The sequence below is a fragment of the Fusarium verticillioides genome, chromosome 11, assembly GCF_000149555.1.
Source record: "Fusarium verticillioides 7600 chromosome 11, whole genome shotgun sequence".
Taxonomy (NCBI): domain Eukaryota; kingdom Fungi; phylum Ascomycota; class Sordariomycetes; order Hypocreales; family Nectriaceae; genus Fusarium; species Fusarium verticillioides.
Genome location: NC_031685.1, coordinates 2,002,273 through 2,030,263, shown reverse-complemented (window position 1 = coordinate 2,030,263; position 27,991 = coordinate 2,002,273). Strand labels below are relative to the sequence as shown.

Below are 27,991 nucleotides of genomic sequence, written 5' to 3'. Positions count from 1 at the left end.
TAGCGATTTTACCGGAACTAATTTAAAACTTTAGAACAGTCTCATATTCTACTCCCTTTCAGTCATTTCCTTTCCGTCTTCACCTTCCGTCTTCCCTTTCCGCCTTCCCTGTTTCTACTTTTGACCATTCCCTACCAAGCAACAGAATGATTTCACGCTCCACTAAAAGAACAAAGAACTCGTTACCCACTGTTACCGGCAAACGACGAGCTCCGTATGCTGCTCGTGCATGTATCGCTTGCCGACGACGGAAAGGCAAATGCGACGGCCGGCAGCCATGCGACTACTGCGAAAACCGGGGTCGGACATGCCTCTACGATGAAGAACCTGTTTCTCCAGGTATAGAAATAGTTACAGCTACAGCGAGCGTTACTAGAGCTCCGGCACAACCATCAGCGTCCCAAAGCGACGAGTCTAATCGAAGCCTTTCGCCGCCGCTGACACCAGCCGCAGCCAATGGTCCGCCGTCTCCAGCCATTCTACCAAATAGTTCAGGGGCACCAGATGTACCTAGTAATGGATGCGGAAGCGGCAATGACAGTGACCTTACAAGTCTTGTTGCAAGTCTTCGCACCGAGTTGCAACAAGTCAAGGCCATGGTTGAAGCGCAAAGCAATGGGACCCACAGCCTAGGTTCAGTTGCTTCACCCCGCACATTGCATGCACCTGGTGACCACACAAGTTTGTCAAACAGACGGCCGCATGCCACTCAAACAGATACCACTCCAAGCTATGCTAGCCATTACTTTTATGGTCCTACAAGTCCAGACTACAGCATGAACCTGGTACAAATTACTTTGCGACAACTGGGTTATCTTACATCGTCATCGCACCAATCCGTGCTACCAAGTGTAAATGGTAACGATGCTGTATTACCGCCCATACCACATTGGCCGTCCAGGCGTCATTTTGACCGCTATCAGCTATTGCAATTCCGGTCATGGTTATCGCTTCAGGAAGCCAAAGATGCTGCAGATACATATCACAGAGTCATAGGAGAACTGCACCCATTTGTCAACATTGATAGAGTTAGAAGCCAACTGGAATCATGCTATTCCAGGGATACGAACCAATCTTTGGGTGGAGAGAGCAACCAACCTGACGATGATGACCTGATCATCTTGGTACTTATGCTGGCTGTAGTAGCACAAGTCTCAAAAGACACTTTACTTGCAACGATGGCATCTGTCCTTCATTCTAACTTTATGCCCTCAGCCAATGCCGCAATTACTTCTTCTACAACTAGTATCAAACAAGTCGCCATCGCCTTACTACTGGTAAACAAACCCAGCCAGCTAATTCCCTATCAGAGCATACTAACATATCTGATCCAGGGCTACTATTATTTCTCCCACGACCTCTCAAGGCTTGCATTAAGGTTATGTGGCATTGCTGGACGTATGTTGATGGAACTTGGCTTCCACAATGGCGACATGTTGAATCACATTCTCAAGACCGATTCTCAACGTAGAGAGGCTTCTGCTATCATGTGCTCCGTAATTATACTCGATCGTCAATGGAGCGCTATGACTGGCTTGCCCGCAAACTTCCCCAACGCCGCGTTCAGTCTCACGCCTACATTCATAGTGAGTCACCTAGTTTTGCTTTTCGCAACATACTTCAAGACAACAATAAAATGCATTGAGCCTATCCGCTAACTTGGCATGCCATAGGACGATATGCCATATGCAAAGGCTATGTACATGCTCGTTCACATCAGCGACAGATTTGACGAACCTATATCCATCGCGGCCAGGGGAAATACTCGTATCGATGATGATGTGATGGAACTATTGGTTTTCCAGATTCAACAGTGGCAGAAAAAGTGCGTCGGGGACAAAGACCTTTCTGACATGGAGGTTTGGTTTGATGAACCATCAAACTTACCTCCGTCATGGCTCTTATTGCTGATCTACCGAGCTGCATCGATAAAGAGCCTTCTGCTACGTCCTTATTTCTTTCCAATGTCGGATATCGAGAAGAGCAAACTATACCTTCCACAGGCCATGGAATTAGCAGTTAGGGTCACAGGGTCACTATTCAAACTGGACAATGTCACGAACATGTACCGTAACCAGCGACCGTACTACCAGCACATCCTCGCGTCCATTTGTGCTCTGATGTTTCTAGTGGTGGGCTACATTGAGAAGCATCGCTCAACCATGTTACCGTATTTGACCCCAGGATATGACGACCAGATCCGTGAATGCTTTGTACGAGCACGCAATCTATCACAGAAGTACGGAGATGTGTCCACGGCCGCAAAAGATTTAGGGAAAAGGATTCGAGAACTTTGCCACGCTATGGAAACCTATGGTAAAGCACAGAGAGAAGCCTCTGAGGAAGCAATTCCGTCTACAACGGTTGCATTCCTAAGCAACACCACATTTACAGGTCCCTCTGCGACATCACAAGACATTGGGCTTAACAATGAGCCTCGAGAAGAGGCCTTTGTCCCTATGACAGATCGCACGTTCGAGGCCGAAATGAACTCCTTCGGCGCGAACTTCGGCTTCGAGTTGCCGTTGGAAGCTGATCATGGCCCGCAAGATACTCCGCCATGGGTATTACGAGGGTGGCCTGCTAATTCACACAGTTTTCTTTTTCAATAAGTAAGGCTTACAAATGAAAGTAGTACGATTTGATTTCGGGACGCTTGAAGCTCATATCAGCTTATGAAATAGTTCAACTGACATCTTGCTCATATCCCGGCTACATCTCAGTCTGAGCTTTCTTGAACCCCTCCCATCGCTCAAATCCATCAGTGAATATTCCCATCATATCCAACATCCTTCCAGCACTTTGATCGACAATATCATCGATACCCCCAGGCCTGGTATAGAAAGCCGGAACAGGAGGGAAGATGATGGCGTTAGCACGACGAAGAGCAAGCATATTCTCAAGATGAATAGAACTCAAAGGTGTTTCCCGAATAGCTAGGAGTAGTTTGCGGTCTTCCTTGAGTGTGACATCGGCGGCTCTTGATATTAGGTCATCGCAGTAACCAGATCGTACTGCAGCAAGAGTTTTCATGCTACAGGGAACGATCATCATTCCGTCATGCTGAAAGGATCCTGAAGCGATTGGTGCTGAGAGATCTTTTGCTGTGTATGATCTACTCGCAAGGCCTCGAATATCAGCTTCGCTTATGGATGTTTCGTATTTGAGTGTGGCTAATGCCCATTTGCTAATGATAAGATGAGTCTCCACACCTAGGTGGTGAAGAAGGGTTAAGATGCGGATGGCGTACGGGGCACCTGTTGCACCTGTAATCCCGACAACGATCCTCGTCGGCCTTGTTGATTCAAAAGATGGGAGAACATTCTGGTAAACCTGGTCTCGTGCTCCACCCCAGCTCAAGTACGATTGGCTTGTGGAGAACAGCCTCACATACGGTCTTTGTATGGGGTGTGTAGGGTGGTAGAACGTGACCTTTTCTGAAGACACTCCAAGAAGCTGGCGCGTGGCGAAAGAGACTGCTTTCATGGTAAACAAAATGTCGTGTAGTGGTTAGGCAATGAGGAAAATTTAGTGCTTTCCATATACTTTCGGTTGCCAATCTTCATCCGGGTTATACTATTCCAAAAAGAAAACACACCTTTTATTCCAATCCCTTCAACTCTACGGAAACATGGCATCCTTCCTGCCCGTAGTGGCCATCTGTTCTGTTTCCGGAGTCCCGTAATGCCTTGTAATCTATTCCTGCTTTCCGTTCCGGTCCGCCGGAACTATGCCTCAGGGTCCGTAATGCATGAACTAGGCCTCTGTTGTTAAGAAAGAGCCTTAAGTTCGATTCTGGCCTTAAAGATACCCAATGGTTTTAGCGATAGTGTAACTGTATTCTCCCATAATTTGTCACAACCATGTTCCGATTAACCCACCATCAGATTTTGTCATCTTTAAAACCTACATCAATCAGAGTTCGCCTTTATTCTAGCAAAGTATCACTAAACTCGAATCAAGGCGACCCACAACTTGACTTCCGCAGCTTTGTGGAGGTCCTTCGCAAAGATGGAGATCTTGCCGATATTTATCAGGAAGTTGATCCCAATCTCGAAGTTGGGGCGGTTGTGAGAAGAGTTAGTGAAACCAACGCTAAGGCGCCGCTTTTCCACAACGTTAAAGGCACTCGAAATGGTCTGTGGAAGATGTTTGGAAACGCTGCCAGCCTTCGAAATGACAGCAAGTTCCGATACGGTCGAATTGCACGTAGCCTCGGTCTTCCCCCTGACTCAAATTGGAAGGATATCCTCGAAAAGATGCGCCTTGCTATAACTCGAGACCCCTTACCTCCAAATGTTCTTTCGACGGGCCAATGCAAGCAAAATAAAATCTTTGGCGATGACATAGATCTCACGAATTTACCAGTTCCGCTGCTGCATCAAGGTGATGGCGGCAAATATCTTCAAACCTGGGGAGTACATATCTTAGAGACACCAGATAAATCATGGACGAACTGGTCTGTCTTTCGAGGCATGGTCCATGACAAGAGACATTTGTCATGTCTCGTTATTCCAGGACAACATAACTCTATGATCAGGGATCAGTGGTTCAAAGTTGGAAAAGACAAGGTCCCCTGGGCTTTATCTCTTGGCGCTCCACCAGCAGCAAACATCGCTGCATCGATTCCTCTACCCCCTGGTGTTTCAGAAGGAGATTATGTAAGTTCACTTACTGGAAAGCCACTTGAAATGGTGAAATGCGAATTGAGTGATCTTATCGTACCCGCAAACAGCGAGATCATACTTGAAGGCACATTTTCTCTCAAGGACAAGGCTCTTGAAGGCCCATTTGAGGATTACATTGGTATGCACTTTGAGGGTGAAGCTGGCAATCAACCACTCTTCACCGTGGATGCTATCACCTATCGCGATGGTGCCATTCTGCCCGTTTCTGTGCCCGGCCGGCTGACAGACGAATCAGTAAGTTTGCAAGGCCAAGTTCTTCTCTAGGGCAGCATACTGACTGTATTGTTCTAGCACACAACGGCTTCCATGGCGTCAGTCCAGTTATTGGAAGTTTTGCAACAACATGATCTTCCCATCAAAGACGCAGTCGCCCCCCTGGAGACCCTTGCAACGTGGTGCATACTACAGGTTGACAGTAAGAAGCTTGCTGAGATGAAGACGAACCCTGATGAACTCTGCACAACTATAGGCAACATAGCCTTCAATTCTAAGGCAACGATGCTAATTAATCGCATCTTATTGATCGGGGACGACGTGGACATACATGACTGGGCAGATGTCATATGGGCATACACGTCCCGTTGCCGACCAGGTATTGACGAATATGTGTTTGATGAGGTGATGGGTCTTCCTCTTACTCCCTATCGGAAATACGGTCGCGGAAGTTCTGTTAAAGGAGGCAAAATGGTATCTAACTGTCTTCTAGCTATGGAATACGATGGAGGAAGAATCTTTAGATCTGTGGATTTTCGATCTTCGTATCCGCCAGAGCTTCAGGAGAAGATTGAAGGAAGGTGGACGGAAATGGGCTTTGATGCAGTTTAGTAGATTAGAACATATATTTGGCAGATGGTTTCTTTGCCCCTCTCGGATTTACTACTTGATTGCACATCAAATCATGCCTCAATTTCGATGATCCCGAAATCTTCAGTCTTAGATACATCTAGAACCACAGAGCGTTCTTGAATACGCGTGATAGGAAACCTTGAACGTGTGAATGCAACAAAGCAGTTATTGTAACTGTAGCTCCGAAGTACTCTAGTTGAGGCTCAATGACTTAGGAAAACCGGGCGAGGGCGGGAAGAATAATGCGTATCTCCGCTTTATTAGTCATCGCCTCAAGTTCCGACGAACGCGCCGACGTCGGAAATTTTACGGAAGCACAACGCTGTGTGAAGCATCATGCAGAATTGCAAACCGGCAGTATTAGTGTCACGCGTTAAGGAACGTTATTCGACCAGTTATGAGGCCGTGACATGTTTGAATGGCGATTGACGATGACTCAAATCCTGCTGAAATGGATGCACAAACGCATACTTCAATATAAAACAATTTTCTTACAATAACCACAGTTCCCAATATTAACTTCAAGACTTTTTAGAGTCATATGCATTTGCGTCGTCGGTGGGTTGGATATAGGGAAAATTGTAGTGGACTAGATATGATATTGTGAATATCAAACAGTGGTATGGCCATTGGGTTATATTATGTGATTCATGATGTTGCTTAAAGGCCCTTTCATTTGTGCCTAGCTTTTCATGTGAAGCTATAATAAGTGCCATCACCGAAGGGTTACTGATTGCAGTCCCTTCCAGTGTCTATGCGTGGATGTAATGTTGTTAAGATATCGAGGCAATGATGTATTGGTCGATCAACAGACGAAACAAATCAGCATTTATTCAATTCGCTCACATAATGAAGCCTTGGCACGGGGGAATACTCGTATCAGATATCCCTATCAAATATTTGCACAAACTCAGGATAACCCCGCTCATAAGCAGCCGCTAGAACACCATCTCTCCAAACACCCACGATTGGCAAACAGCGGTTCTTTGGATCAGATAGTACGTCAGCAATGTCACCCTTAACAATTACCAAATCTGCCTTCTTTCCAACCAAAATCTCTCCTCTGTCCTTAAAACCAAACCGAGTAGCTGTAGTAGAAGTAGCAGATTTGAGGACATCTTCGGGCGACATGCCGATCTCATGGGCAAAAAGGTACATCTCAATATGTAAGCCAAGACCATATGCTACACCGAACCCTTGACCAGCACAGTCACTGCCTGCTATCAAAGGGATACCTGCCTGGTACAGCTTTCGCGTGGTTTCATACGCGTGCTGTACACCGGCTCTTGGGCGCTCTGCCTTGGCTAGTCCAAGTGGCTTCTCGAATGATTTCTCAATCAGCATACTCCGAGCCAAGGGGTCCCTTCTGAATGTTTGCTGCCATTCCTGTCGCTCGGCGGTTTGCGATGCACATAAGCTCAGCGTTGGGTTGCAATGAACATTGCGCGACTTCATGATCTTGATGAAGTGGTCATTGGGAGGTTCGTCTAGGAAAATATGCGTGAAGCCGTCGACTCCAGCCTCGAGGAGATCCATGGCGCCACTATAGCTGAGGGCATGACCAACAGCAATGACTCCCGCGCCATGAGCGGCTGTTACTATAGCGTTTTGCACATCTATAGAAGGTGACGGTAGTTTCATGCCGAGAGTGTCTCCCAGTTCGTGAAACATCTTGATATATGATGCGCCATGCTGATTGACCTGCTGTTGGACAAATGGTTTTGCATCATGACCTGTATTTATTTTGGGCCAGGCCGAGACGATGGCGTCTAGAACTTTCTCGCCCTGAGGAACTGACTCCAGTTCCTTCTTCATGACGGGGATAGGCCATCCTCCTTCGACAACCGCTCCGATTCCAGCGTACTTATAATCCGAGTACCTGGCCTTGTTTTGCGGCTCGGCAACCCACTGCATTCATATTTAGTCTTTCACATCATCCGCTGTGCCAGTCAAAGGACAAACAAACCTGTTTCAGCCGCATGATATCTTCCACTTCGTTATGCATGTCGCATACGGTTGTGACTCCAAAGCGCAGCGACTGTTCAACACTGTTGGTGTTACCAGCAAGGGCATGGATATGGGCGTCAATCAGTCCCGGGATGAGCGTATGCTGTGGTCGAGAGATCCTCAAGGTATGTTGTCCGATAATTCTGTCTGGCTTGCCGCTGCCAACATCGGCGATATGTCCGTCACGAACATAGACAAAACCATTGGCAATAAACTTATGACCGTCAAAGATTTTGACATCTTCGACAATGAAGGTGCTTATCGATGACTGATAATTGCTCGTCTCTGCCATGCTTGGATCAATAAACGCACGAAAGGTTGCGTGAGTGAGATGAGCTACGGGGAATGGGCCCCTCACTATATGAAACAAGGTAGGCTGACATTTGTTCATGCCGGTTCCGGAATCCAGCTTCGGAATGCGGGTTCGGAATTGCTTCATGCTCCACTCGGGTTCCTTCTAACGTGTTGAACCAAAATCCCACCGATCCGGGCCCGATTATTAACAAATTAGACATTCGGCACAAATGTGATGCCGAATTACGAGGGAAATTAGGAGATATGCTACATTGCTCTGACAAATTGACCTCTTGCTCTTGACTTTATAGTTGGTATCATAGGGGCTACATAGCTGCTCAGACTGATATATAGATCGTATCCCATAGCCCGACATATACCTCTTAATCTCACTTCAACTCAACATTATCCTTATAAATCCAAAACTATCTACCTACTTTCCCAATAACATTTACTTGCTGCAAGTTAATTATGGCAATGGGTGCGTTTGAATAGCAAGGTGTCCCTCGACCGCAAACAAGCTGACTATAGATAGTTGCTTCTCAAATTCCCTCAAATGCTGTCACCGGCTATAATGTTGGCGAAATCAAGGCTAAAGGAGCCTTCAGCTCCGAAATCACGTTCGCCAAGGCCGGCTTGTCTCTGTCGGACATCATCAACTCCCAGTATCCGCAGAGCTTGGAGATGATGGAGCGCCCTGGAATGCAGCTCAAATATCTTCCCACCCGTTTTGATGAAGTCACCGGTAAGCTCCTCACCGGCGGAGCCTATCTATTCGACAAGTGGGAAGAAGCTGTCGACTATAGCCATTGGACGACCAATGAGTATACAATTGATGAGGAAGGAACAAAGTTCTGGAGCCAGTCGGCGTTTGATTCACCTGTGCGCTTTGCTTGGAAAGTCATTGGTGCTTATAATTTCGCCCCTATCGAGCATCATGCTATTGGGCACTTCAAGCGCTGGTCTTATACCTGCAATAATATCGAGGCTTATCTGCATGAGGTTTATCCTCAAATCAAATCTATTGCAGAAGCCCAGGGGGCAGTTGCTGTTTGGTTGCTGCATCAACCTGAGGATAAGATGATCGCCGTCCAGCTGGCATATCGCAAACCTGCTGAAGGGGTTTCTCTCAACGACTATCTGGTTCAAGTCAAGCAGAAATCTGGTTTTGACCGGGTGTTGGCAACGAAGCTTACAGCGTTAGTAGAGTTTGATCGTGCCAGTATCCTTTTGACCATATGGCTCCCCCTTTCCCTGGCAAAGGGTGGAGCCGACCATACAGTCCCGAACTACCCAGTGGTTCCAGCTATCCAGACAGGCACTGCCTAGGTGATAGGTCACTTGGCGATAAACGGGTGGGAGGCCATGATGGTGGACAAGAATATGGCAATACTTATTGCACTCCAATGCTGAGAATATCGGCATTAACCGTCTTACCTAGTTCAAACCATTCATATAGCTGATACAAACGCCCGTTGGCTCGACTTACTTTGCTACATCAGAAGTCTTTAACTGTGTTCGGGAATTAGAAGCGATGTTCTGTTAAGCATGAATAAGAATCACTTTAATGATTCTCAATTACGTGTGCTCGGACTAGCTCAAGAGCCTGACATGGGCTCCCTGAGCCTCATGTATTTCTTTATATTGATAACATTGCGATATTATGTGTGCGATAAGCAAATGCTCCAGAAGTCCCTCATTCTATAGCATTTTTATTCAATCAGATACCAGGTACTTCTCAACGACCCAGCATGTAGCAAGCCACACTCTTCAAATGAGACCAGAATGCAACTTGCACTCCAAGCGCTTGAAAACAACCGAAAAAACAAGTTTTTAACGCGCCGCACGTACGTACAAAGTTGACCGCTTAGCTTTACGTCGCTAACATGGCACTCAATCGCAACGTAATACTTTCCAAAAGTCAAGAGGACTATCTAGTCTAGGAGAATATACTATAGTTCAATTTGCTCCTAACCTAGCTTCACAGGGGTTCTCCTTCGTAACTGCGTTTTGCAGAAGAAATAGCCAATTCCCTAGGGGCTAACCGCAATGCATAACCTATTAGCAATTACTAAGATTATAAACTCATAAAGCAATAACCAGGGCTAAAAATGCATTTATATTAAAAGCATAACTACCAAAGAGTTAAATATAAAGATATTACTATTATTTATAGATAGCTTAGGCTTATAGAAAACGTTATTATAAAATACAGTATTTAATTAAATAATACTAAAACTTAAATAAGACTGGTTCTATAAGGATATAATTATAGTTAAAATAGTTATTATAAGTTTAAAAAGGCAAGGAAGATTAAAATCAGTACTGCTTAGAAATTAGGAATAGATTATAATAAGCCAGGCTATTACTATAGAAAGTTAATTAATTATACTATTTATTATTAGTATAAGCTAATATTATCTTACTAACTAGTACCAAGAACGCAACCTTACTAGCCATTAGACTATTATAATAAGCTAAAATAGCTAGATGTATAACTAGCTAGGCCTAGAGTGGTTAAAGCACTTTGAATGACCTATAGCTAAATAATTAAATAGTTACTATTATCTCCTAATCCTTAAAGGCCACGAAAGCCACCACTCTGCCGAATTTAAGAGATACTATAAGAATAATAAGATTATCACAGTCTATATGCCGTATTATTTATCTCATATACTCCAGCTACTTAATTTCAGGTAATTTAGACCGCTTAAAAAGCATATGGTCTAGAACTAAATTATCTGCTCAGAAGGTCTGCTGCTACAGACACAAATCGTAATACGCAGGATAATAACACAGGATACTAACAGCAACACTTTTAAACATTAAGATACTAAACTCTAAAAATATCAATCCATCCAAGTAACCGATTTAAAGTAAAGAAACTCGTCCAATCCCTGGTAACCGTTAAAACGACCAAATCCACTATCCTTTACACCTCCGTGGGGAAGAGAGTATTCATTATACACCGTTATAGAATTAATATTTACAGCCCCTGACTCTAACCTATCGGCTAGCTGGAATGCCACCCTTAAGCCCTTTAAGAAAATGGCAGCTGCTAGGCCGTATTCCGTGTCATTTGCTAATTCTAAGGCTTCCTTTTCTGTCTTGAAAGTAAAAAGAGACATACTGGGACCAAACGACTCTTTTGCGTATAGGTCCATATCTATTGTAATATTGTCAAGGATTACAGGTCCCAGTTTTATATTTGTCTCATAAGCATACTTATCCTCAAAATTCTTCAGTTGTTGTGCGCCTTTAGATATAGCGTCTTGAATGAGGCCTTGGTTACGAGTGGCTAATGCTGCAGTAACGACATCGGCGATCGCCCAATAACAACGGGGCGTAAACTCAGAGGCTTTCAGAACAGTAGTGTTTCCAGCAGCCAAGGCAAAAAGAACAGATTGAAGTCCAAGATGAAAAGGGGAATTCCTTGTAACGATAGACATTAGCAGGGCTACTACGCCACGGCATGACTCCTCAAGATTTATCTTACCAAGGTGTAATTCCAAGAACGACTCCATATGGCTTTTTTGCACTAGAGATTTCATACCTTCGTGGGTTGGCTCCGGTGCAAACCCTTGCACAGCCCCAGCTATCCTGCCAGCTGTGTCCTTCAACCCTTCAATTGTCAGTCCAAGAACGAAGACTTCGTAGAATTCATTGGCGCCTAGCTCATCATGCATATATCCGCCGAGCTCATCACGGCTTTTTTCAATTATCTCAGCGGCTTTGTGAGATATATCGCGTCTATAGGAAACTTTGGTTTCGAGACCAGTCACGGAAAGTGTCGTGGGCATTTTACACAGCTTCCTGCACCTAATGCTTGCTAGCACAAGAGAAAGACCATTCTTCTTTACTAGTCAAAGGGCTGATAACAGGGGAAGGTTCAGAACCATGCACCTGCTGGCCATTGATTATGAGCGGAATCGTAACCTGGGTCGCTGTGCTTCCATATCGTCTATAAAGCGATAGGGGATGGTGGCTTGAAAGGGCAGCTGCCCGTTTGATGGATGTTGTCAGCATTGGAACTAAGTTCTAAAATATTATAGAAAGTAAACGCGAGGTTAGGATCTGATATGAGACGTATCTATGTAGAATATTTGTATCAATATGATGGATGAGTAGCGATAACTAGAAATTTTGGGGACACCATTTCACGCCTCTGTGCAGATCCATTATTCCGTTGGATTATGCCAGCTTCCGTCGGAATGTGCCAGCTTCTGACATTCAGTTGCAACTCACTTCCGAAGCTACGGGAACCTCGGATTTGAGATGGAAGCAATGGAACTCGCCAACGAAAAGATTATTAAGGTCTCATTGACTTTCCCAGGTTAGGTGTTATCGAGTTACACTATACAGGAAGGGCCACAAAGTTCCGTCTGGAAACTAAGGGAAGAGCCAATATGCCTATGGGTTTCTGTAATTCTAACAATTCCACGGGTCCAGTGAAAATGACAAAACGCAGTGCGGCTGTTCCTCTATTGCATGCTATAGTGTATAAGTTAAGACAATATAAAGCCTGATATATATTAAAGTTATACTTCGATGCAACTTTTAAATTACCTTCAGGCAAAATAACAAGCCGGTTAAACCTATTATCAACTCGAAGTGAATTAAACCCTTAAGATTATCTAAACCCCTAGATAAAAAAATAGCACTATTAAACTGTAGAGGGTAAGATTATTGAAACGAGAGGGTTAAAATAACTAAAAGCAGTCTCCACTAGGATCCCTAATATATAAACTATTTGGAAGCCAAATTACAGTATTATAATTGTAACGTTTGGGTATTATACGGGATAAACTAGTCCGTTCTAGGTTTATGTTGGTATGATCATAGGATATAATCTGAGTGTAGCGTAACGTTATGTCTCTTAATAGTCAATAAAGCTGGTGTGGCGTATTGATGTAAAAATGTTTTATTAAAAGCTGGTGAGATAAGTTCTATGAAAGTGTGACGGGGGCTTACCCGACGTAACGGCTGAGGTCGTAACAATAAAAGGTTTAAAGTTTAGGGAAATAGTTTTAATATAGGTATTAGGATCAAAGCTATATCTTATAAGTATCCATTTTATGTATCCTCTTAATAAGTCTAAGTAAATTTACCCTTCAAGACTAGTTCAATCCTCATGTAGACAGAATGGTACTATTAAACTAGGGTAGCCGAAAAGTGCATCACATGACCTATTGGCCATCTGTCAACGACGTTAGGCCTGGTTAGGAAAACACAACAAGCAGATGCCTCTTTGAGGGAGGTAGGGGAGAGTCCCAAAGTAAAAGTACAATCAAGGACATTAAGGCGCATGCGATCCGTTGAACAATATCAATTCCTACAGTGGCTACTACATATAACGATGAGATGAACCATGTCGATTGTAGAGACCAGACGAGGGCATATTAAGGCTATGATCATCCTATCCGCCGCGGCACTTGGCAGGCTCTAATTTGGATCCTCTTACTTTATATGGTCCTTGTGAATAGTTATCTGCTACAACGCCACATACAGCCTAGCTAGAGACAATACACGAGCCAACAGGAGTGGCGCTGATGTATCTATAACGACCTGTTCAAGGGGTTCCATGGGGAAAGTGTCGCACTGAGCGTGCTTCAAGGGTTAAAGTAAATGTGTTGATTGATTGATTTTTTTTCTTCTTCTCTTTTGGGGGTATTTCATCCCGCAGAGTTACTTAAAACACATAGCTAGGTTACTAATACAGTTGTTTCATTAGGCCGTGAAGATCATGTCTACCCTGCGACAAAAAGTCGGTCAAGGCAGATGTTTCGGACTGGAGACGAATCTACACCTATGGCACATCATAAACTTATCTGAAGGGGGGGGAAGCTAATTACGTTGCTTATCAGGACCACCGGGTGGGGCAGTCAAGGTCAGGAAGTTTGAGGAAGCCTTTGGCGCCAGTCATTAATAATATGAAGGAGCAGTGTGATGTCGCGATTTGTAACTCAGAGTATTGTTTGGACATCTATCGTAGGCTAATTTAGGTGCAGAATAATGTACCTTTTCTTCTCGCATATTAATTGGGCAGACATCCCTAGAGTGATCTAGCGGGAGCCTTTCAATAATTGAGGGGATACGATTTCCTTCATATACCCTTTAAAAGCTGGGGCGCATGTTGGGCTCGGTACAGCCGGGAGGTTTTCCATAGCTCGACGGATAGACATACATTCCAAGGATTCATCAATATATCTAAAAAACAACAGCAAGCGTAAAGCCAGTATTGTAGAGTCTTGTTGCAAGGACAAATGTAGTGCCAGCCAGACAAAGTATGCCAGCAAAAACCTTATCACCTGTCCATCCACCAGCACCATCAATGATTACGCCGCTGATAGGGCTTGTTGTAAGACCACCGATAGAGGACACGCAATAAATAACACCAGTACGGAAGCCGATTTCAGACATGGGCGAAATCTGCGCAACCAAAGGGGAGATAAGTGAGACATATGCGCCAGAACAGAGGCCAAAAAGCGCAGCAAACGCGATAACGCCACCTGTAGTGGAACAAGGAATCCAAAGAGCGAGGATCCAGATTGCAGTAAGATAGCATACAATGGTGAAAGTATTGTAGTAACCAACGCGATCTCCTGCAAAGCCGGATAGAATTCTCCCAAAGAGACTGCCTGCATTGAGTATAGGGATAAGATATTCAGTGATAGAAGCGTCTATACCGATATCGAGTGCTTGGACAGGCAGATAAGTAATCGGAACGTAGATCCCAAAAGTAAAGCAGAAGAAGCCTAGAAGGCATAAGACAAACCCTGGCTCCTTGAATAGCTGCTTTACTTGATCATGGCTCAATTTGGCGGGCTGAGGTCTGTGGAACGTACGTACCGTTAGATTAGCGATGATGAGAAGGCCGAGGATGAGGAAGGCGCAGATACGCATAGTCCAGCTGTAGCCAACATCTTTAATGAGGTGGGTAACCATGATTGGGAAGACTATGCCACCCAGACTTGAGCCTGTGGCCATGATACCGAAAGCGACTCCGGTCTTTGTGGTAAACCAACCGTGGATAACGTTTAAAGCTATAAATGACTTAGTCTTTATTCAGGGTAAAGGTAGATATCATTCTTACCAGCTTGAAAAATGGCAGCAACGCCAATAGCAGAACAGACACCCTGGCTAAGTAGAATTTGATAATACTTAGTAGCGAGAGATGCCATCATTAGGCCGAAAACATGAAGAAGTGATCCTCCAAAGAGCAGATACCGAGGACCATAAGAATCATATATTTTGCCGACAATAGGTCCCATGGCCATCATAAAAAAAATCTGAAGCGAGGGAATCCAGGAGATAGTACTTGATGAATAGTTGGGAAGTAGTTCATTCTCAAAGTATTCCTGAAACGCTCCAACACTATTGATCCAACCAAAGCTGCAAAATGAGGCACACCATGTTCCTAGAACGACGAACCAAGCGACGCCGCCGTTAGGGGGTTCCGGTTGCTGTGAAGCCAGGGGAGGAGCTGCCTCGAGGTCTGGTTCTCTGCCGGCGTTCTCCTCTGTACTAGGCTCAACGTCTTTGGTCTTCTTGGCCATAGCACCCTCGGCCTGTTGGAGAGTCATGCCTGTTCCCTGTGAAGCCAGGGATGGCGTCGCCATGTCGTCGCTATTTGTTGACATGCTACTGTGTGAATTCAGAGACTGGTGGACAACTTGAACAATGAAAGGAAAGTGTCATCTAGCTAAAGTCGTTTTGATAGTGAAGGTCGATGTAAGGAAGTATTTTTCTTTTTTCTCTTCTTTGGAAACTTGGGGCGCGCCGGGGCCTTTTATATACTGTTATATGAATGACGGAAATCATACAAGAAATGACTGTGATGGCCTTAACACAATGATACCCGAAATTAAACTTCCGACCATCTACTCATTAGACTCGGGTTTCTCGGCACATAGAAGACGCAGTTGCAATATCTTCCTTGATTGGTTACCACCAATCCTTGCACTTCGCCAATTGACTGCCTTGTATGTATAGGTAACCGTGCAAGTATACTTCCTTAGACCAGATCGATGCAGAGAAATCGTAAATATCTGAGCGTACCTATGGCCCTATGAGATTTGTTCTCTCGGGCGTAATACACTCTATCTATCTGTGCTTCCATAGTTGGTTGGCTCTAGTTTAAGTTCCGGTTTTCGGAACAGGGGCTTTACCGGAACTAATTTAAAATTTTAGAACAGTCTCGTCTTCCGCTCCCTTTCGGGTATTTCCTTTCCGTCTTCCCTTTTCCTACTTTTAGCTATTATATAGCACATAATGCAGGCTTTCTAATTATATACTATACGCTATAGGGACCTGAATAGTTTATAGTATATAATCTATTCTTATTTATTAAGCTAAACTATATACTATTTATATAATAAATAATACTAAACTAGTTAATAGCTTATATCTTCCTCTAGAGCTCTAGTACTTCCCTCCTTTACTATATACTTATATTATTTAATTTTATCTACTTATAGCCCTGTTATTTTACTACTATAAATCTAGCTCTTTAAGTATTCCCCTTTTTTAATTATTAATACTTTAAAAAGAATTTAATCTTATAAAATTATATACTTTAATCTAAAGAATATATACTTAGGGTTAGTAAATATAATAAGTATAGAGAGAATATCTATTACTATCTTTAATAGTTAAGAAAAGCGCTCTTTCTACTTATTATAAAGCTATTAAATAAGATAAGAGCAGTTAATTAGAATAGGAAGCTAGGAGATATAGGTTTTATATTTAGTAATGCTAGGGTCTATACTTATAATATAAAGCTCTTTTATAAGTAGGTCTTACCTATCTAGCTCTAGTACTAGAATAATAAAAAAAGTAGTATATATAGTTAATAAATTCTTATATTTGCCTTTTTATAGCTTTTTTATTATTAAAAAGATCTTCTTATATTAGACCTTTAGCTAATTTTTCTATATATAAGCCTTTCTTTAATATAAATAGAGAATAAGTACTATAGTATATACTAGTCTCTTATTAAAGAGCTAGTAATATATATTAAAGATATATTAATTAATTAATATTAGATATAAATAACTATTAGTTTATTTTATATCTACTAAATACTTATTATTAATACTTATAAAGAATATTTATAGTAAATAATATAAGATTAAGTATTAAATAATATCCCTTAGTTAAGAGAGTTACTTTTTAAAATAGCTATAAGAAGTTCTATATCTTATAAAGGTTTTACTAATCCTATAATGCTAAGTATTTATCTATAAGGGCGTTATAGTACTTGCCTTAATATCGCTTAATATGCTCCTCCTTATTAAGAGCGGCATTAAGCAGCACGGCTCATCATATGTCAACTCAATCAAATCGATTAACTCAACTTCGAGCTTGAGGGCTATCAATTAAATCAACTCTGACTTCAAAGTTGATTTGATTGACATATGAGCGCTGCAATCATTGTCAGTCCACGAATTATTGAGCCATTTTAACGCAGCTAAATAAAGCACCCAATGCAACAATAAAAACCCCTTCAACTATGCAATCCCCTGTAAAGAAAGTGCAGACTCGCAGCAAGCCCAGCACTTACGAGCCTCCATTTCCTGCATACAGCATAGATCGGAACGATCAGAAGACATATGCTACATCTCTAATGGGTGCGCAGCATTCTGCAGACGATGATGCACTAACATGAATAATGTTGGCTGAGAGATTTTCTTATCCACTCAATTGTGTGATCCACTCGCATGTAGACCACGTTAATGCACGAGTAATATACAGACTTTGCCTTGACTATTAAAAGGACAGTTGAAGGTATTAACAAAAGAAGGTTTACAGTAAAGGTATAATATGTATATAAGAGTAGAGTAGAATGAAAGAGAATGCTATTATAAAACCAAACCGCCCACCGAGAGGCGACTTTGAGGCCTTAATACGAAGCTTGACCTGGGCGTTGCCGTCCGGGTTGCACCAAAGGTGTATGAAATTCGGCCGTCAGTTCGCGGACCCTTTCGACTTCCCGACCCCGAGTGGAGATCGGATCGTGTCGAGAGCCCGCTGCCGAATGGATGGAGAGTAGCAGGTCAAGATTGGGTATGAAGTGCGTGTAGAAAATACCCGGCTTGTCCCTTTCGGATAGATCCCGATAGATTCAGGACTTTCGGAATACCATCACCAGTCTTCTTATTGATTTCATTCTATATTCGTTAAACAATCATGGCGCCTGAAAAACAACGTTCACCACGTATTCTCGCTTGTGTACTCTGTCACCAACGCAAGAAGAAGTGCGATCGCAAAAGGCCATGTTCGTTTTGCACCAAGGTAAGCTGTCTTGCACCCATGTAAGACACGGGTTAACTATTAGCAGGCCGGAATAGAATGCATCCCAAGTACGCCAGCTCCCAAGCGCAGTCATCGCAAACCTGTCAAGGAAATATTGGCACGGTTGGACCGTTGTGAGGAGCTTTTGAAGAAATGTAATTGCGTGCAAAAGCCTTGGAAGTACGTTTCGCCGAAGATGGGTAATATCATGGTGGACTAACTGTGTTGTTTAGGAGTTAGGAAATCTACACAGGCCAAATCCTAATGACCAGCTAACTAGGGTTTGTGTTTTGTCACAAAAGGCAACGGTTGCACAGCATAGAATGTCTGACGGCAGCTTTTCACTTCTCAATGTTGGCACACATCAATCTTGTTGAAGATGTCTTGTTGAAGATGGTTTTTTTTTGGTTTGACAACAGATGGGCACGCGAGCTCTTGCTTTTCGTCACTACAGGTCATTCCAGATGTGGAAATGCGAGGTTCTCGTCAATGTAAATCGCTTCATATTGCAAAAACTTTCATTTCTTGGCTCGGGACTTCGGGTTACTTATCGACTCCTAGCGCATGTTACTGCGTATCACTTAGAAATAACTGATTGCGCTGTGACTGTTCCTAAAGGTATAACTCTCGGAACAGGAATTACGGCGGAATAGCAACTATAGCGGAATAGGAACTACGGATCTATTAATGATTTATCTTGCGTTATTTACTTTATATAAATTGTTTAAAGAAAATCTCCTTATATAAAATATACTTGTTTATTAATAAAAGTTAAAGTAATATATTTTTATTAATAGAAGCTTTTTATACTAGTTTATTTACTATATATTATTATATTTTATATATGTAAATTATCTAGTATATATATAGTAAGTAAGTGTAATAAATAAGTAAGTATAATACAATATCCTAATATTATAAATAGAAATAGCTATAAAAACATAATAGACTATTAATTAAGTAAAATTAATTACTATATCCTTTTAGAGGCATAGCTATAACTATCTAATAGGTCCTTGTATTATATCCTGTTATATTATGCACTTTATTTTAAACTGAATTGTCTTATTAATCGATCTATTCTGACTTCTAGTATTCTATTACCCCTCTTTTAGTCTTCCTTTTAGTTATATAATTAGTATTATCTATAACTAAGGCTTGTTTATGTTAAACTACTTACGGCCTTATATAATCCCTTTGAATTACATAATACCACTGGTTTAATAGCAGCTATTTTAATAGTCCTAATGCCCTTACGTGCTGAGTCTACTGTGTTATACCCGTTGGAGGTTACTATACACCACAGGCTATGGCGGGTTGTCAGAGGCGTTATTATGCAATTCGTGCCCGTAACAGCACAGTAAGGCCTCTATAAGGCAGCTGTCGAACTAGGTTCAATATCGTGGAATAAACTCTCAACCACAAGACCCAGCTATAAGTAAATAACCCATCTTGCTCACAGCTTAGACATTATAACATAATATATACAGATAGGCCACGGCCTTAGTCTTACGTGCCCTTGACTTTAAACATAAACGTAAAGAAGACAGCAAATAGGGAGAAGATTGTTAATACATTAGACAACTGCAAAATGAGGAATAATACATCGGGGTATTCTCTATTAGAGTCCATTTATACTATCTATCCTTTCCAGATAGCAGGCAGACTAACCAACCCGGTCGCTAACATTAAACTTTAGCAGCCAGATATTAACAACAGCTGCTCTGCCAGAACAGATTACTTTAATACCTTTAATAATTACTGCATCTACTTTATTTATATCCTTAATAACTATTCCCTAACTAGCTCTAGCTACTACTATAACTTATAAGTAATTATAGCTAGGGTTAAATATAATATATAAATTATCTATATAGGCCATTTTACTTAAGTACCTGTTTTTATAAATTGCTAAGGCACTTAATATTAGGCTCTTTTAACTTTAATTATTTAAAATTACAGTTAAAAAAGGCATATTATACTATTACGCTATCTAGTATATAGTAAAAAAAATACTAAATATAAAGCTACTATTACCTATTATAGCTATAATCAGTTGACTAGGATAAGCTATAGCAACTCTAATAACAGCATTACTATACTAACTAAATGCAGTTATACTAAAGGTTAAGTATATCTTAGGCTATAAGTATATAAGTATATCGCAAGTAAGGTAATAGTTAAAAATAGCTTTACTTAAAATAATAGTTTTAGGTATAAAGTATTTATATAGGCTAGATAAAGTAAAGTGTAAAGTAATACCTATAGCAAGCTATAACTCTAGGAACCTGATTTTATTAATATAGGCCTTATATATAAAGCTAATATATTTAAATTAAGCCTATAATATACTTATAGATATAGATATAAGTATAGAGATAGCGCTATTTAACTGCTATAATGCTATAAGTATATTTACTTAATAGTAGAGTTTTATATTAATATAAAAAAGAGATATATTAACTTTAAGAGGGTTATAGTTAATATAATAAACCTTTATATCCTTATAAAGACAGAATATAGATTTAATTTATAAAATATTACAGTCTAGGATAAGTATAATATCTATATTATTTAAGATACTGTTAAGGAGACCTTTATTCTAGTAATTACTAGTATATAAATAGTAGTCATACAGGAAGTTTATATATATAGGCAACGCTTCCTATTTTATATAATAACTTATTAGGAAGTAGTTCTTACCAATTGCTAAGTAAATATAGATTTATGACTTACTAGTATAGCTACTCTAAGTGCCTTATATAGCTTAACAAGCTTAAGTATAGCCTCAGTATCTTAACTAAGATAAGTAGTAATAATAACTAGAGATTTTACTAAAATTAAACTTATAATAATCTTATCTATAATAACTAGCGCAAGACCCTGCAGTACTAGGGGCTTTTACTTTCTCTTATTAATAAAATATAATATAATATTTTCTTCTAGCACTTTATATAAGGCTATTAAATATAAAGGCCTTTATAAGTTACTTATAAAGAACTAGGCCACACAAAGCATAAGTTACTTAATATTTCTCCTTATTCTAATCTCTTAATCCAGGACTATATAGCTACAGACAATGTTATGCTAATCTATTATATCTTAAAGATAGTAAATAAATTCCTATATAAGAGCATATTAGTTAATAATCTTATTATATAAAGCCTCTTTCCTTCCTTATAGTTAATAGCCTTTAATATTACTTTACTTTTTAATATTTAACTTTTTTTTATTTCTTTTTTTTTCTTTTTCTTTTTCTCTTTTTCTCTCTTTCTCTTTTTTTCTAGCTCTTTAAATCTTATTATAGTAATACTTTAGCTACTATAATACTATACTATTTATTTTATTTACTAGCTAGCTTTTACTTATAAAGCTAGCTTCCTAAAACTATAGCCTGGCTTATATAAGCTTTTCCCTAGCTTATAAAAAGCTAACTTTATTTTAAATAATTTTTAATTTATTATTAATATTTAATATTTTCTTTTTTCTTTAATTTTCTTTACTTTAGCTTAACTTAACTTACTTTTTTTACTTTTTTTATTTCTTTTACTTTTTTTATTTCTTTTACCTTTCTTATCTTTTTTATTTCTTTTACTTTTTTTACCTTTTTTACTTCTTTTACCTCTTTTCCCTCTTTTTACTTATATTTAACTTTCTTAACTTATAGCTTAAATAAGTAAAATAAGCTAACTTATAAAAGTATAGACTTACTTAAGGTTAGCTTTAATATTCTTATTAGCTAACTTAAATTAGTAATATAATATATTAGTAATATACTAACTTTAGCTAATTTCTAGCTAATTAAAAGCCTGCTTATATTAGTAATATATACTATACTACTGCCTGCCTAGCAGTTAGGTTTACCTCTTAATAGCTATATTAATCTTTTTCCTTTACTTTAATTAAAAGAATACTAGGCTTAGTATATTTATTATACTTTTAAAATATATTTACTAACCTGACTTTCTTTTTATTAGTTATAGTTACTAATATTAATTATAGCTACTAATAGGATACCTGCTATATATAAAAGCCTAGAGCCTAATTAGAGCTATTATATAACTAACTATAACTTTATTACTATAATTAAATTAGTATTAATTTAAGTTAATAAAGAAGATTACTATAAGCTTTATATAATAGCTATAGCTATTAAAAAGAACTTCTTATTTAAAAGCCTATTTAGCCTAGTTAAAATAGCTATTTTTAACTATACCTTAATTAACTTAATTAATTATATAAATCTAGCTTACTTAGGTTATTTTATTTATCTAGTTTAGCTAGCTAAAGAACTAGCTAGATTAAATAAACTAGAAAGGGCTATAAAAAAAAGCTTACCTTTTAATATAAAGGAGATAGCTTTTTATATTATATTAATAGGTCTAAACTTAGCTTTATATAAAGAGTAGCTTAAAAATATAATTATTAAGGCTAATTATTTATATTATATCCTCTTAATTATATAAAATTAAAAGTAAAGGCAGGGTAATAGCAAGGTTTAAAGGTTTTATAAAAGTCAGAATTAAAAGAAAAAAGTTAACTCTATTTATATAAGTTAGTTAGCAAAAGCTAAATTAACCTAAAGTTAATAACGACTTTATTAATTAAATATATATACCTAAGTATATAATTAACTGCCTTTATATCTAAACTGTAAATAAAGTAAAATTAATAATAAAATAGTAATTAAACTAGGGATCCTTTTTTATAGCTATTAATAAACTTATAATTTATTTTATAATAATTTAAAATATATTTATTATTTAATTCTATATACTTATACTTATTATAACTTTTACTATTATCTTTAAGTAGTAAAATATATAAGATCTATTTTATAGTTAATAATAGTAGTTTTTACTTCTTTAACTTTATTTAATTTTTAATAATACTAAAGATTATATTAATAGCTTTTTATACTTACTTTACTTTAAATTTTAATATTAATATATAATTATTTTTTAAATATACTAATACTTTATTTATAATATATATATATTTATATTTTATATAGATAAAAAATAAAAATATTAGTATATAATAAATAAATAAGTTTATATTATATATCTATTAACAAATCAGATAGTAATTAGTAGTCTTTTTAATCATAATATTTAATATTTTTATTTTTTTTATTTTTACTATTACTTTTTTTTATTTTACTTTTTAATTTTAAATATTAAATTCTATTACTAATAGCTTACTTTTTATATTTTATTTAATTAATTAAATTATTTAAAGTATTTACTTTTTATAATATCTTTTAAATAAATCTTAAACTTTAATTTAATATTATAACTATAAATAAACTAGGTATACTTTAAAAATAAAATAAATAAGTAACTTAAATCTTTACTTTTTAATAATACTAGTTTTATTAAATTACTTACTATAGTTTTAATTTATATTAACTCCCTATTTCTAATTTATACTTATCCCTTATTATTAATAGTACAGTTTTGTTTTATATAGGATTCTAATTTATGTATATTTTATATGATTTGGAATTTAGAGTTAGGTCAAGAGGACTCTTTCAGGTGTCAATAGATCTCATAAGCGCTGGCTCGAGGAGGAATGGCGTGACGGCAAGCATTTTGGAGGCCTTGACAAGGACGACCTCCACAAGCGCTGGTTTGGCCAGGATGTGCTCGACTGGCTCAAGCAGCTTGTCAGCGGTGAAGGTAGTCTGGGTGCGGATCACAGTCACTCATACAACGACGAGTTCACGCTCAGCATGATCGACCAGAGGTTCACGGATCCACATGCTAGAGGAAAGCTCGAGGTATTTGCACAGACTGAGGTTGACCTTGAGACCAGCTATGGTTTCACGCTTATAGCTACCCTCGGAGGTAACGCGGGTATTCGGCTCAGCGACTCGTACCTCTACTTTCGAAACAAGGGTGAGGTTCGAGCTAACTTTGTAGTTGACGCTGCCGTTACATCTCGTTTTGACACTGACGACGTCCTAATGTTCTCTGCGGATAAGTTTGGAGCTACATTCTCGGTACCTGGCATTGTCACTGTTGGGCCGAACTTCAAACTGTACGGGAGACTTGAGGGAGAGGCAACACTTGGTGTGAAATTCGAATGCCAGGTAAAGCTCGCTAAGTGGGATGTCCGTCAAACATATCCTGTTAAGAACAGTGACTGGCAACCTGAAGCCGAAGCGAAGCCGAAGAAGGACGGAACCCAGAACGTGCTGGAACCCGAGTTTGGATACGGTATTTCAGTCAGTGGTTTTCTGAGTACTCATATCAAGCCCACGATCACTTTTGGTATCGACTTCAATGACGACTTTGTGTCCTTGGACTCCTGCGCTGTCAATCTTGTTGCCGATGGTCACGTCACCTTCCACGCAGAAGCTGAAACGGGAAGCAAAGGAAGTTCATTCTACTACGGGATTGATGCTGGAGCTAGCTTGTATGCCACACTAGACGCACCGGATACGTTCTCATGGGCGGTTTCCAAAACGCCATTCCACATAGGAAGTACGGTTGACAGACAAATTTATCCGATAAACGGAAGGCAGACCTGCATCAATTCCGATTCGGAGCGTAGAAGACATGTACAAGAGCCTTCCGCATTGGTAACTAGAGACCCTTTTGTGGATTTCAACTCTCATGTACGTCGTGGGCTGAAGAAGAGAGAGACGGTTGGCCCATTGGTCCCCAAGATTGAGGGACTCAGATGCGCTGGCGACGTGGACTTCGACAAGATCCCGACCTGTCTGGCATGTGGCAATGACGAAAACGGAGGTGTCGAAATAGGCGATAAAGAGAAGCGCGGGGACTCTGGCTCTGATTCTGAAACGTGCTGGCTCGACCCCGATCGTTCACGGGAGAAAACCTGTCCTGTTGAGTAGGAAAAAAGAGGCTTTGCAGGCGATCCACAATGGCTCGAAAAGCGCGGTCCGTACAATGTCAAGGACTATGAATGGGAACACGATAGGTTTGAATACACACTGTCACTAGGAACATACCTAACCTGTAGCTATGCTCCCTCAAGTGTTATTCGATGGTTTAAATACCCAGCGAAGCAGCGAAAAGGCTGCCAGCCCGAGCTGCAGAAGCTAGGCAAGTCAGTGATTGATCTAACAGAATATGTCAGTTGGTGATAAAGTCTTTAAGCCTTCCTTATCTTCCACTGGCTGACCAGACTTACAGCTAAGCACATTTACGAAGTTCAACTCGTCACTTTGTTCATGAAATGGCTCATTGCGGGGCCCTTGCCAGCTGGATACAAGAGCCCATCGTACGCCTAGGTTTCCGAAGTCATACTAGCGCTTAAGGGTCCGAATGGCCTCAGAAATTTCCACACATCAGGTTACAAAACGGATAATGTCTGGGAAGAAATGGTTCTAGGCTTACCAGGAAACGGCAATCTTAAGAGACTTGCACTTATTCATGATAGCGTGAATGGTAGGAAGGGCATTTTCTTCAAGGGGTCCGAAGTTACATCGGCGGATCAGGGCAGTGATCGTGCAACCCGTGTTATGCAGCGTAATGTCAGTACTGGGAACTTGAGTTACATCTATATGCTAACATTCTGTATACAGACTGCCGGGGTGTTCTACTACATGAGGCGCCCTGAGATTTGGCCAAGATTCACCGAGACCTCTCAGCACATGGAGACAGTTCTGCAACTGTTTGATGAAGCTTATCCATGGGGGTAGGATACCAAGCATAGCGATGGGGAGCTCGATCTCCCCGATCGCACTGCTGGCCAGCCCCTGGCAGGTCTGCGTGATCTGTATTGTTATTGGATCGATCGGAAATTGCAACGCATTGAGGATGACGCTCGAGACTGGCTTATCAAAACCGCCAACGACTACAATGCTAGATACTCTGGGACTTCTGACCATCTCGATTGGACGACTAATGTGCTTAAACCAAATGGGTATATCAGTGAGAAGGCACTCAAGTTTCCTAAGGCACGCGGACACGGTAACCCAAACAGTCAAAGCCCTATGATATGGCCACAAAGCAATTATGAGAACTTGTGGAAGTCTAGTATCGGCGCAGCTGGACCTTTCTGAGGGATTTAAAAGGAGTGAGCTAGTATAGGAAAAGAGAGGGACTTATAAAGGGTTAGGGAGGAGGGGGTTAGGGAGGGGGTGATAGCTAGTTGTAGGCTTCTAGGATTAAATAAATAATTAGATTAGCCTACTTATATATTCTCAGCATGCATTGCATCATGCTTCTCCTCGTCATGGGCATTGCGGATCCGTTCAGCTAATGCTACAGCGTTCTTGGGCATATTCTTTTCAGTTTTGACTGGGTCCCAGATGCTCTTTGACTGAATAAAAATGTCATCAATCTCTTCTAAAGTACGACCCTTGGTCTCTGGATAAAACAGCAAGATAACGATAAAGGTGAAGAGTGTAATGCATGCATATACAATGTAGTACCTGTATCCAATGTTCTTCAAGGCATGAGGGGAAACCTCAGCAACAAGGAAGTTGAATAGCCAGTTGGCGCAGGCACTAATGGCTGTAATCTGGGCACGAATGCTTAGGGGTGCTATTTCGGCAGCATACATAAAAGGGAGAAGGAAGAGGCCGACAGGGAAGAAGAACATGGCCACAAAGTAAAAGAAGATGGCAGCTTCACTCGCAGACTTGTTAGTCAGGTCAGACATGAGGCCTGCTAGTGAAGTCTGAGCAACACACATGCCAAGTGCACCAGCCATCAGCAGCTTGCGACGGCCAAAGCGGTCAATAAGCACAAGGGCAAAGCCAGCGGCGATGAACTGCCAGACTTGTAAGCTTGCAGAGAAGATGCGAGACTCCGTTGGTGAGTAGTTGAGCTGTTGCTGGAAGATGGTTGTGGAATAAAAGGTGACAATATTAATCCCAGACATCTGAGCGAGGATGGCGAGGCCAACAGCGAGGACAGCGCGATGGAACTGGCGCTCGGGTCCCATGGTGAAGACAGACACCTTTTGGTTCTGCTCCTCGATGTAGGCGTCGCGGATAAGGGAAAGTTCCTCGCGGATGATCTCGGAGTCATCGGGGAGATCCTCAAGGGCAGCCATGACAAGAACCGCTTCCTCGAAGCGATCCTGTTTGATAAGCCAGCGAGGGGACTCGGGTAGAAACATGACGAATGAGGTGATGATGATGGCGAATAAGCCTTGGAATGCAATAGGAAAGCGAAAGTTGACTTGGTTGTCTTTGATGAAATAGAGGCCAAACTCCATCCATGATGCAACGACAATTCCGCCAATGGCAAAGAAACCTTGTAGCAGAACTCGTCGACCACGTTCCTTGGCACTGGAACACTCAGACACCCACATAGGAATCGTAGCAGTCAGTGCACCGACACCAAGACCTGTTATGACTCTGGAAGCGATGAGCTGTCCAAGTGAAAATGAGCTGCTCTGTATCGCAACACCAATAATCACGATGCATCCTGCCATGAAGATTGTACGACGGCGGCCGAGAATGTCACCGAGAAAGGCGCAAGAAAGGGCTCCGATCGCGCAGCCAACTTCATAGATAGCGACGGCCGTGCCTGTGCAGAAACAAGAAGGTCGATTAGCGGCCGTAGGAGTAGAAGGTAGGTAAAGTCAAAGCGAGCTCACCTTCGATGTTTGAGTTCTTGATCTCCGGAAACTGGTGCTTGAAGGTGTTCAAGGTCAACAGACCGTTCATGACGGCTTGATCATAGCCTTGGAGAGCAAAGGCTGTCGCTGCTACTATGCTCAGTAGAGTGCTGAGAGGTTTCCCCCGGAGACCAAAGTAAGACATGATAGCTTAGTAGGAGATAGTCTCAGGGATTGATGCTTGAATAATGGGCCGCCTACACTGAAGCAAAAATATAGCGCAGGGCTACATTGGTATATAAGAACATTACCCCAGGTCC

The 27,991-nt window shown here is 40.6% G+C and overlaps 10 protein-coding genes across 11 annotated transcripts; 6 read left to right on the top strand and 4 right to left on the bottom strand.

Moving 5' to 3' along the window:
• The first annotated feature begins 45 nt into the window (after nucleotides 1-45).
• FVEG_10482 (hypothetical protein) lies at nucleotides 46-3,075 on the top strand. 2 transcript variants are annotated; one of them, XM_018899643.1, is made up of 3 exons: nucleotides 46-1,277; nucleotides 1,335-1,586; nucleotides 1,674-3,075. In XM_018899643.1, exons 1-3 carry the CDS (start codon nucleotides 147-149, stop codon nucleotides 2,610-2,612), a joined length of 2,322 nt encoding a protein of 773 aa, XP_018757744.1. In that variant the 5' UTR covers nucleotides 46-146; the 3' UTR covers nucleotides 2,613-3,075. The 2 variants fall into 2 exon arrangements, with proteins under 2 accessions (XP_018757744.1, XP_018757743.1); XM_018899642.1 differs by having other exon boundaries at nucleotides 46-1,586.
• On the bottom strand, nucleotides 2,713-3,486 carry FVEG_16811 (3-octaprenyl-4-hydroxybenzoate carboxy-lyase UbiX; the record flags this gene model as incomplete). Its single annotated transcript, XM_018906050.1, has 1 exon — nucleotides 2,713-3,486. One exon carries the CDS (start codon nucleotides 3,484-3,486, stop codon nucleotides 2,713-2,715), a length of 774 nt encoding a protein of 257 aa, XP_018757745.1.
• A 377-nt stretch (nucleotides 3,487-3,863) lies between these two features.
• FVEG_10483 (hypothetical protein) lies at nucleotides 3,864-5,513 on the top strand (the record flags this gene model as incomplete). Its single annotated transcript, XM_018899644.1, has 2 exons — nucleotides 3,864-4,922; nucleotides 4,980-5,513. The coding sequence occupies 2 exons, from the start codon at nucleotides 3,864-3,866 to the stop codon at nucleotides 5,511-5,513; spliced, it is 1,593 nt and encodes a 530-aa protein (XP_018757746.1).
• An 860-nt stretch (nucleotides 5,514-6,373) lies between these two features.
• FVEG_10484 (hypothetical protein) lies at nucleotides 6,374-7,839 on the bottom strand. The gene is made up of 2 exons (XM_018899645.1): nucleotides 7,501-7,839; nucleotides 6,374-7,442 (listed from the first exon to the last, which is right to left on the bottom strand). Exons 1-2 carry the CDS (start codon nucleotides 7,831-7,833, stop codon nucleotides 6,414-6,416), a joined length of 1,362 nt encoding a protein of 453 aa, XP_018757747.1. The 5' UTR covers nucleotides 7,834-7,839; the 3' UTR covers nucleotides 6,374-6,413.
• A 467-nt stretch (nucleotides 7,840-8,306) lies between these two features.
• On the top strand, nucleotides 8,307-9,164 carry FVEG_10485 (hypothetical protein; the record flags this gene model as incomplete). The annotated part of the gene is made up of 2 exons (XM_018899646.1): nucleotides 8,307-8,316; nucleotides 8,371-9,164. The coding sequence occupies 2 exons, from the start codon at nucleotides 8,307-8,309 to the stop codon at nucleotides 9,162-9,164; spliced, it is 804 nt and encodes a 267-aa protein (XP_018757748.1).
• A 4,878-nt stretch (nucleotides 9,165-14,042) lies between these two features.
• FVEG_16812 (hypothetical protein) lies at nucleotides 14,043-15,454 on the bottom strand (the record flags this gene model as incomplete). Its single annotated transcript, XM_018906051.1, has 2 exons — nucleotides 14,043-14,878; nucleotides 14,929-15,454. The coding sequence occupies 2 exons, from the start codon at nucleotides 15,452-15,454 to the stop codon at nucleotides 14,043-14,045; spliced, it is 1,362 nt and encodes a 453-aa protein (XP_018757749.1).
• Nucleotides 15,455-18,023: 2,569 nt separating this feature from the next.
• Nucleotides 18,024-18,348, top strand: FVEG_10488 (hypothetical protein; the record flags this gene model as incomplete). Its single annotated transcript, XM_018899647.1, has 2 exons — nucleotides 18,024-18,128; nucleotides 18,175-18,348. 2 exons carry the CDS (start codon nucleotides 18,024-18,026, stop codon nucleotides 18,346-18,348), a joined length of 279 nt encoding a protein of 92 aa, XP_018757750.1.
• A 5,514-nt stretch (nucleotides 18,349-23,862) lies between these two features.
• On the top strand, nucleotides 23,863-25,389 carry FVEG_10489 (hypothetical protein; the record flags this gene model as incomplete). The annotated part of the gene is made up of 3 exons (XM_018899648.1): nucleotides 23,863-24,986; nucleotides 25,119-25,234; nucleotides 25,292-25,389. The coding sequence occupies 3 exons, from the start codon at nucleotides 23,863-23,865 to the stop codon at nucleotides 25,387-25,389; spliced, it is 1,338 nt and encodes a 445-aa protein (XP_018757751.1).
• A 90-nt stretch (nucleotides 25,390-25,479) lies between these two features.
• Nucleotides 25,480-26,163, top strand: FVEG_16813 (hypothetical protein; the record flags this gene model as incomplete). The annotated part of the gene is made up of 3 exons (XM_018906052.1): nucleotides 25,480-25,632; nucleotides 25,684-25,772; nucleotides 25,815-26,163. 3 exons carry the CDS (start codon nucleotides 25,480-25,482, stop codon nucleotides 26,161-26,163), a joined length of 591 nt encoding a protein of 196 aa, XP_018757752.1.
• A 131-nt stretch (nucleotides 26,164-26,294) lies between these two features.
• FVEG_10490 (hypothetical protein) lies at nucleotides 26,295-27,876 on the bottom strand (the record flags this gene model as incomplete). Its single annotated transcript, XM_018899649.1, has 2 exons — nucleotides 26,295-27,640; nucleotides 27,711-27,876. The coding sequence occupies 2 exons, from the start codon at nucleotides 27,874-27,876 to the stop codon at nucleotides 26,295-26,297; spliced, it is 1,512 nt and encodes a 503-aa protein (XP_018757753.1).
• Between the last annotated feature and the right edge of the window lie 115 nt (nucleotides 27,877-27,991).